This window comes from Colobus angolensis, unplaced genomic scaffold (genome assembly GCF_000951035.1).
Source record: "Colobus angolensis palliatus isolate OR3802 unplaced genomic scaffold, Cang.pa_1.0 Scaffold57, whole genome shotgun sequence".
NCBI lineage: Eukaryota > Metazoa > Chordata > Mammalia > Primates > Cercopithecidae > Colobus > Colobus angolensis.
In genome coordinates, this window is record NW_012119265.1 from 12,763,882 (window position 1) to 12,773,509 (window position 9,628).

The 9,628-nt window shown below is 45.6% G+C and overlaps 1 protein-coding gene across 2 annotated transcripts in view; it reads left to right on the forward strand.

Annotated features, from left to right (window-relative positions):
- SYNE2 (spectrin repeat containing, nuclear envelope 2) overlaps positions 1-9,628 on the forward strand; it is a 396,555-nt gene that overhangs the window by 363,660 nt on the left and 23,267 nt on the right. For both annotated transcript variants that reach the window (XM_011961973.1, XM_011961974.1), the window contains exon 100: positions 1,679-1,841. In XM_011961973.1, the coding sequence (XP_011817363.1) occupies positions 1,679-1,841 (163 nt within the window). The remainder of the gene's footprint in view (positions 1-1,678; positions 1,842-9,628) is intronic.

Here is a 9,628-nt window from a genome sequence, read left to right on the forward strand (position 1 = left end):
TAACCAGGCTAGTCTCGATCTCCTGACCTCGTGATCCGCCCGCCTTGGCCTCCCAAAGTGCTGGGATTACAGGTGTGAGCCACTGCACCTGGCCTTCACTAAATCTTAAAAGTAGCTGGTAATAGAGCTAGAAGTCAGTCCCTTGGATTGACTTGGTAAGTTGTAAGATATACATTTTTTTTTTGAATCCACACTTGTATGACTACTCCATGGCCCACTTAAGTCACAGCTTCTAGCGGAATGTCCATATTTGTCCATTCACCAGGCATCTGTGGAGAGCGTCCTGCCCACCAGGCACTGTGGGAGGTGCTGTGTGTGGTGGAAACTGGCCGGCTGCAGCCTGGCCGTGGCGCTCCCTGTCCCGGTGGGTATCTGAGAGAGTGCAAGGTTAGAGGCAGAGTGGCCCCTGAATGCTTGAGGTACAGAGATCAAGGGGCTGAACCGGTTTTCAGGGCAGGGCAGGGACTATTGAAAGCTTTGAGCATGGATCAGACTTGCCTTCTGGAACTTACTTACACTTTGGCTACAGAACCAAAGGTGGGCAGGAAGTCTAGGGGGCTGAGAGGAGGTTGTTCAGTCAAGTAAGAGGTGATGGTGGCGTGCAGCGCAGTGTTTCCTGAGAGTTAGGGTTGATGCCCCCATTTTATCGCTCTACTGCTCCCGGCCATGGGGCGCAGTTCTGACAGCATCTCCCAACGTAAGTATTGATCAGTGGGAACTTTCTATTGGAGCCATTACTTTTAAGTGTCTGAGATTAACTACACATCCCACAGAACGCCAGGACAGATCCTGGCTCTACTCGCTCTGCTTTAGGACTTTAAGGAAAGCGGTTTATTGGATCATTTTATTTTAGTATATGTGTCAAAAAAAGATTGTTTTCCCTCAACAGCTACATCACGTCCCCTTGACAGCATGTGGACGCGTACGCCAAGTTGTACTCATGCCATGCGTGTGCTTCCAAATCTGCTCCATGCCGAGTTGGGCTGGATGGGAGCTGAGGCAGACTGGCGAGGGAGATCCCATTTAGAACTGCGCTTGTATGCAGATTCCTTTGCCCCTCCCTTTCTGACAGGCAGAGATGCCCCATAATCTACCCACATGGGCTGGTTCAATGTATACGACTGGGTGAACCCCTCATACTGAAGCGGTAGGGCTTGGCACATGCTCTCTGCTTACCCAAAGGGGAGGGTCCCATGCGAGACCTTGTGGACCAAATACCACCAAGTGAACCAGGCGTGTAACATCTTTAATCTCCCAGGGTGGATCACCGGCTGCTGCAATCTCAGGCATACCCATGGCAGAAACTGGGCAGAAGTCAGGAGTGGTTATTTTCACTTAGGAAAAAAATGGCTATCTTCTCACCGCTGGAGCCCCAGGAAGATGAACTGGGTCTCAGAGGATCTCACTCTGGGAATGATAGGACTTCCATTTTCATGGGTGGATTAACTCTCCGTCCTTTCGAAAGTCAACAGAGGCAACAGCCTTGCAAAGCTTCACATATTCTCTGAGAACTCGTATCTGGTGACATGAGAGTTGTTCTGATATAAAATCAAAGCAAAATAGATTCTTTTTTACCCTGCAATGCTCTTATTGGAACATTCTTCTACCACTAAGTATTGGGCTTTTGATTTCCATCACTTTCTGTTTGTTTGTTTTGTTTTTCTGCAAATATGTGTAGGGTGAAGAAGTTGAAGGAGACCTTTGCTTTTATTCAGCAGTTGGACAAAAACATGAGCAACCTTCGCACCTGGTTGGCTCGAATTGAGTCTGAGCTTTCCAAGCCTGTTGTTTATGACGTCTGCGATGATCAAGAGATCCAGAAGAGGCTCGCTGAGCAGCAGGTGGGACGATCAAAAATGAGCTCTTGCAAGAGTATGGGTGTCCGCAATGTGTACTGACTCAGGGCTTTCCCGTATATCTGTGTGTTTTCACGTGCTCACATTTCATAACATTGGTTTGCTTTTTAGAGAAAACTGACCACCTTTCCATGTTCTTATGTCCATCTCTTGAGTGCTCCCTCCCACATTCATGTAGCTTTTTGTGAAACTGTGTGAATAATGTTTAAGATGCAAACCTTAATCTTGGTGGTAAATAAGGTTTTTTAAATTATGTCTTTTTTTTGACTCTGATCTTTGTTGTGTTTTGTTAATATAGTTTTGAAAGGCAACTAATTGAAAGAAAAGCAACTGTTCTAACCAAGGAAGGTTTTTGTGGGATGATATTCTATGTGTCTGGTACAGCTTTTTAAAAAAGTAAAACAAGAAAAGGTATGATACGGAACATGCTTGGACCAATAGTTTAGGAAGACTCTTAAGAGCTGCAATGCTCTGTGCATTTTTGTTATCAGATATGCATGCTCTGAGCCAATCCTGGAAATTGTGCAGTTCGAAAGCTGCTGCGTTCTGCCAGTGTTTCTCATTGTACCCACCTGGTAGGTGCTATTTGACATCACTGGTTTATCAAATCCACTTTCCTGACTTCCCTGGTCTCATGGCCACATGCTCATTCTCACATGCAATGCCTGGATTTGTCTTTTTTTTTTTTTTTTGAGACAAGGTCTGGCTGTATGACCCAGGCTGGAATACAGTGGCACAATCACAGCTCACTGCAGCCTCGACCTCTCAGGCTCAAACAATTCTCCTGCCTCAGCCTCCCAGGTAGCTAGGACTACAAGCACACACCACCATGCCCAGATTATTCTTGTTGTTTGTTTTTTGTAGAAATGGGGTTTCACCATATTGCCCAAGCTGGTCTTGAGCTCCTGGGCTCAAGTGATCCTCCCACCTCTGCTTCCCAAAGTACTAGAATGATAGGCATGAGCCACTCGCACCCAGCCTTCGATAACATCTTTGAAAAGTGACTCAGCAAAACTTTCGAATGCAGGACAGACAACTAAATTAAAGAAAGTGTCCTTCAGAACTGCCAGTATGTGTGATCCTCTGTTTTGGAGGCATCTGGATTACCTAAGAACAGCTGAGATACAAATTGTTGGGTGACAGACAAAAAGATGCAGGGTTAACCTTCACAGCCAGCACATTCTGAAGCTCTGAAAAGATGGTCCTTAGATCCCGTCCCCTCAGTGGGACTGATGCCAGAGAAGGAGTTGACCTGCCACCTGATCTCACCTATGCCTCCCCTTATTTTTAAAAACCCAATAGTTGAACTCCTTAAAAATCCATTTACTTTTGTTTCCCAGAACTCCCTCCCCATTTCCTTAATGAAAACCCTGCTTGTCATATGAACCGGAGCTCTGTAGACACAGGTGGGGCTGTGTCTTCAGTGAGTCCCTCTGGCAGGTTGCATATCTTGGTGAATTCTTTTAGAGACTTGGAATCAGGGTGAGGAACTCTTTTTAAAGGCTCTTTCTAGCAGCATGTGTGAATAATCTGATGAAAGTGTTCAGTGCCTGATACAGGTTGGACAGCGAAGTGGAAAGGCATACCCTCTGAGAAAGTTTACATTGGTTTTTCTCTTGGTTGGAATCATTGTAATGAAAGTGATTTTAATTTTCTTTTTGCTTATCTATACTTTCTAAATGTTCATTATGGAAGATGTTTATAATATGTCATGAACAAATGTCATCAATTTTATGTTCTCTTTCCTGAATTTCTGACGGTAGCACCACTAGCAAAACCTGTCGTCCTTATTAAGCCACTGACAAGGAGGGACTTTCCTAGTACCGTATGACCTCAAAGATTAGCTCCTTCCTGTTTACACTGAATTGCTCTCACTATCAGAAATATCAAATCCATCCAAAGGAACTTTTTAAACCCAGCATAACTTTTAAATTTTGCCTGCCAACCTGAAAAGCTCACCTATTTTATAATAGTGGCAATTAAAATGTTATCATTAAACTCAGAAGTTATGACCGTGGCAGTTGTGTGTTAAGATTGTTTTCCATGCCTTGCAGAATGGGCAGAAATATGTGTGCCTTTTTAAACTGATAAAGCTTTTCATTGCTCTCCTCTTATCTGTATTTTCTCAAGGTTTTCTGGAAGACCAAACAATGCTGCTAGTCACGAAGTTGACTTGCTTTGGTCTTAGCATGTTGCCTGATCCAGTGGGACTGGAAGGATTTAGGGATTATTTTAGCACAGGGAGAGCCAGATGTGAGCCTCCTCACTTCCATTTTCTTTCCTGTCAGCCTGATACTTCTGCCTCTAGAATGGGTGGCCGCTGTTCCCAGACCCTACAGAAATGCCTTCCTTGAGGGTTGAGGAGCTCCCCCAAGGAAAGTAGCCGTCACTGGGGTAATGAGCAAGTATCTGGCATCAGGCAGGTCCAGTGTACTGAGCCTCAGAGGTTCGTGTTCAGCAGGTTGCAGGAACAGCCAACCACGTGGGCCTGAGTCAGATGCAGCATTTTGGGAGAACTATTGCCAGGTCTTCACTTCTGATTCCACTGGTGTAGCACGTGTTTGCTATGTTTCAAGGTGGGGATACAATAATGACTAAATGTTGGGCTTTAGGGACTCCTGAAAAACGATATCGAGTCTCAGAATAAGGCTGGGAATGAGTCTGAGGTAGACTAGACACAAACCAAACGCTGCCACTCAGGATTGTCCGGAGAAACTGAGGGTATGAATAAGGAGGAATTTTCAGACACGTTATGGTAAACCCTGGGAGGAGCTAGCAAGGAAAATTACAAAATTTCTTCCTCTGCAATGAATTCCCTTTATACTGCAAAATAGAATTTTTTTGCACAAAGCAGATAAACTAAATGAACTATCTGACCCTCCTAAACCAGGATGTTCAGGACCAAAAGGACAGGGAAATTTCTTCTTCGAGAGGACAAGAGGAAGGCATTCCTATTGGACTCAGGGGCTTCAGATTTTGCTGTTTCTTTTAAACCTGAAACAGAGAAATTTAATTTGTGGAGGACAGAAATCCTCTTTTGCCTGCCCCAAATCTAAATGTTTCTTCTCTCCGTTTATAGCACTTCATAAATAACCCATAGCCAAGATAACACTGACTTTCTTCTCCCAGCGTTGCAATCCTGTAGCGTCAGAACAAAGACTGTGTGTGTGAGGAAAGAGCTGGAGATATTTGTTTATTGGAAGGGAGAAAACTGAGATTAAAAATTGCAGTTAACAGGAGAGAAGGTGTCTTCCTTCCTGCTGGCATTGCCCTGTGCCTGCAAGCCAGCCGTGCTCACAAGGAGCCTTGGAGAGGGCTGCGTCCGCCTCTGTACAAGATGCTGAACCAGTGAAGAGGGCACGCCGGGCAGGGGGAGGGGCTGCCTCGGCCCTGGGAGGTGGAGGTGCGGCCGGGAACTTGGAGCTTTCGCTTAAACATAAGGAATGATTTTTTCTCATCAACAGTAAGTGCCATTTTCGTCATCAGCTCTGCATAGGGCCGAGGCGCCGGGTGCTGTCCCTTGTGTCTTGCTCTCTGGCTGTGTCGCTTTGGTTACAATAGAAATCACCGATGAGATGGTGGCTGCGGAGTGTTTGTGCTCAGCCATCGGGGGATGGGTTCTTTCCAGCGTCAGCATGCGTGTGGTGTCTGCAGTCTGCCTCTGACAAGCAGGGCAGAGGAGTGATTAAGCCGTGTGGAAAATGGAAGTCCTCCGGTGACAAAAATGCTTCAAAGAGGCAATGAGCTCAGACGTGTATTGTAATGCCTCTGCCCCTAAATCAGGGCTTCAGGATCTTGGAGTAATGCATTACTTTGCCATAAAGATGTTTAGTCATGTGAAAAGATACAATTGTACAGGATTTGTACAGTGTTTTTTGCAACTGACAGCTGCCCACAGGTTTGACTGTTTATTTCAGTACAAATTCAGATACTTGAACCATCTCAGTTTTCCTTAGTATTTTTTAAATTAGGCATAGGAATTTTTTTGTTCACTTAGGCTGATTTAGGGCTTTTATAATTTAACTGTAGACTCCTGAGCACATAGAGGATAGGACTAAATGGTAAATTATTCCATATGTATAAATTTGACATGTAAAGCCTTCATCATACATTGTTAAGGCTTAGGCTTGGTATATAGAATGATGCTAACCTGGCTTGATTTTGTTTGTTTGGAAGGAGAGCAGTGTTTATCAATGTTATATTCTCATCCATCGCTAGTTAAAAGAAAAGCTTTATTTGCCTTGATTGTTTCCTGCATTTTTACCCATAATTACTGCAAAGGAACTCTTGTAATTTAAACTAGCTCTTAGGCATAATTCTTTTGTTTGGTTTCATAGAAAACATTTTGCTTTAGGTCTCCCAATAAAGAGCCTATGCAGGTGGAAAACTTCACTTTTGTACCTAAAAATTTTGTTTTTCTGATTCTCAGAACTGGGATTTAATTCAGAAAATCATGCTGCTTTTTCCTGGAGAAAGGTTATTTGTTGAAATGTCTATGTGAGAAGTGTTCAGAGCACCGGGTCAAAACCTGGGCAAGTGCAGGGATGGGGGCCGCGGCAGCAAACTGCTCACAGGTGGTTGATGTCAGGCAGTGTTGAGGTTGCTTCTGTGTGCCAGCGGTCTGGTTTCTGAATAGGTTTTCTTATTTCCAGATATTAACTCGAGATTTCAAATCTTTCAAGAGCAGTATTAACAAGGCCTAACATGTGGAGGTCAGTCGCCTGGGTTGGCAAAAGACAAATGCTTCCTGGCCTGGGACAGGTGATCATTAGGTTACAGCGTCTGCACAGAACAGAACGATGCACACTCGGCAGTGTACCTGATGGGTTCCAGGGTCAGTCATTACCTGATGATCAGAGGAACAACATGTAGACTCCCAGGCATTTGGGGGTATTAGGCCTCTGGATGGAGTTTGGCATATACCGGCTAAATCCTGGCTGGATGAGTGCTTTTTTTTCCTTCCCTCCCACCTTCCCCTCCTCTTTAACTTGCACTAAGTATGCCTCTGATGTGAGTGTCTGTCAGCACTTCACTGGCCCTGTGTGAAACCGGGGCTGAGGAGCAGGGATGGCTTTTGGGCTGGCAGCACACTGCTTTGTGGGAAAAGGGCTCTGATGTGCTCTGGTCTTGACAGCTTTTCTTTAAAAATCGAACTTGGCCGCTTCTTTTATGAAGAAGACAAATCAGACAGATTGGAAGGTATGAGTGAACATCATTTACTCCTTCAACAGCTATTTACTGAGCAACTCCTATGTTGTATTACAGTGTCAACATTACATCAGAATTAGGTGATGACCTCTCTAGGAAGAAGGCCTATCTTCCAGCTATCTCTGAATCCAAGGGTCTGTGCAGGATCCAAGACAAGGCACATGGCTAAGTGATTACTGAAAGAAAATCAGGGAGGGGAAACATGGGCAGCATGTACTGAGCCTTCTGGCCTCCTCCCCAGGCACCTGCCAAGAGCCCCAGGTTGTAGCTTCCACTATACCAGCTCCTACCCCTCAGTGTATCCTGAGCTATGAGTCCAGACTTCTGGTCATGTTCTCTGACTGCAGCAAAACGATCCTGTACCAACAGTATGTGCATGTTAGTGTGTGTAGGATTATGTGAGAGGATGGGTAGTACTTAGGAACAGCAGCTCCAGACCAGACTGCCCAGGTTAGAATCCTGCCTCCACTATTGACCATGTGACTTGCGTGAGCTCTTTACTCTGTGCCTCGGTTTCCTCATCTGTCAAGTAGGGATAATAATATTACCTATCTCCTAGCATTGTTATGAAGAGGAAATGATGCCTATAATCCTGGTATTTTGGGAAGCTGAGGCAGCTGGATCACTTGAGGTCAGGAGTTGAAGACCAGCCTAGCCAACCTGGGGAAACCCTGTCTCTACTAAAAATACAAAAATTAGCTGAGCATGGTGGCAGGTGCCTGTAATCCCAGCTACTCAGGAGTCTGAGGCAGGAGAATCACTTGAACCTGGGAGGCGGAGGTTGCAGTGAGCCCAGGTCATACCACTGCACTCCAGCGAGACTGTATCTCAAAAAAAAAAAAATGAGTTGCTAACATGAAGCACGACAGGCCTGGCACGTGTCCATCAGCGTGGGATACAGATGTTTCATTTTAATAATAAAGTTTATCATTTTAAAACATACACGTAGAAATTTTAAAAGAATGGGATGACAGTAGACAGTCTCGTATTTTATTCCTACACCCCACTGGTTTGTCCTGAGCACCCCATTTTGGATACTAGAGTCCTGGGGAAATCAAGCAAATTATTCCCCCACCTTCTCCACACCCTCTCTGCGTGTCGCACACCTAACCCCACGGTTAACAGTTCAGGATCACAGCCCCGTGGGTCTGTACGCAGGCAATTGTGTTGCTAGTTAGCTCCCTTCATTTAAACACGTGCATTCTTCGGTGTGTTAATTGCTTTTAAGTTAGAAGAGAGGAAACAAAGAAGGAAAAAGAAAAAAATATATAAATAAATACTTGGATTCTAGCCCTCTTCTTTTCAAAATAAGAAAGAGGCTGGGATTCTTAGGGTGGAATAGGGTCAGGGGCTAGATGAAGGCCGTGGGAGATTTCATTCTGGGCAGAGGGAGAAGTGGGGAGGGCGGGAGAGCTGTGCAGAGGTCACGAGCCTGAGCCCTTCCCCCACCCCCGGGAAGCTCTTGTGGCTGGGCCTCTTCTCCGCCAGAGCCTTCCAGGAGGGCAGTCCTTCAGGAGCTGCCTGGAGCACTCCTTGTCCCACGGTGCCAGGGGTTCCCAGCTACCCTGGTAGTTGTCTGGAGTGTTCTTTCTGGAACCAGGGCAATCAAGGTGGCAAGATACTGGGGTGAGGAGGGTGTACCTCTGAAGCCATAGGAATGAAGGCGGGATCTAGGTTACAGCTATATCCAGGCCTGGTCCTGGATTCCATTACTTCCTTTTTAATAAATCATCTGTGGCTCTGAAGGGAACGTATCCTTGTGGTGTTTGCGGTAAGAATGTAATTTGGAAAATGGGCATTTATCTCTGAGGCATTCTGCCTTTCACATTCAGTCCCCTCAGCTACCCAGTGAAAGAAGGTACTACTGTGAACACCAATTTTTTTTTTTAATATGGAACGCTTCATGAATTTGCGTGTCATCCTTGCACAGGGGCCATGCTAATTTTCTCTGTATCGTTCCAGTTTTAGTATATGTGCTGCCGAAGCGAGCACTGTGAACGCCATTTTATAGATGGCATTAAACACGGCCAGGACACAAACCCAGGCTCTGACCACAGAGTCTGTGTTCTTCCATCTCCAGACCACACATCCTTCTTCCAAGCTTGCCCTTGAGAATAAAACACTGATGAAAGAACTTTGTGAGGTCCAGTGCCATGTAAATAAAGCATGACTGTAGCGTCATGTGGTCCAGCGTCCACTGTGCAGACGACTTTACATGAAGCCTCTTATTTCAGTCTCACCACCACCTGCAAGGTGGGTAATCTTGCAGATTGTGAGGAAACTGAGAGTCAGTGGTTAGGTACGTTGCAGCGTGTAAAGCTCTTAGATGGGAGAATGGAACTTGGGTCCAGGTCTGCTTGCCTCCGGAGTTCTGGCCTTCACCTCACCCGATGCTGCCACCTCCCTGAAGCTTAAGCGGCTTTGAGGGTGTACTAGAAATAAGGGGGCTGAGGTGAAAGGACTTTCACTAAATCTTTTTTTTTTTTTTGAGATGGAGTCTCGCTCTGTCGCCCAGGCTGGAGTGCAGTGGCACAATCTCGGCTCACTGCAAGCTCCGCCTCCCG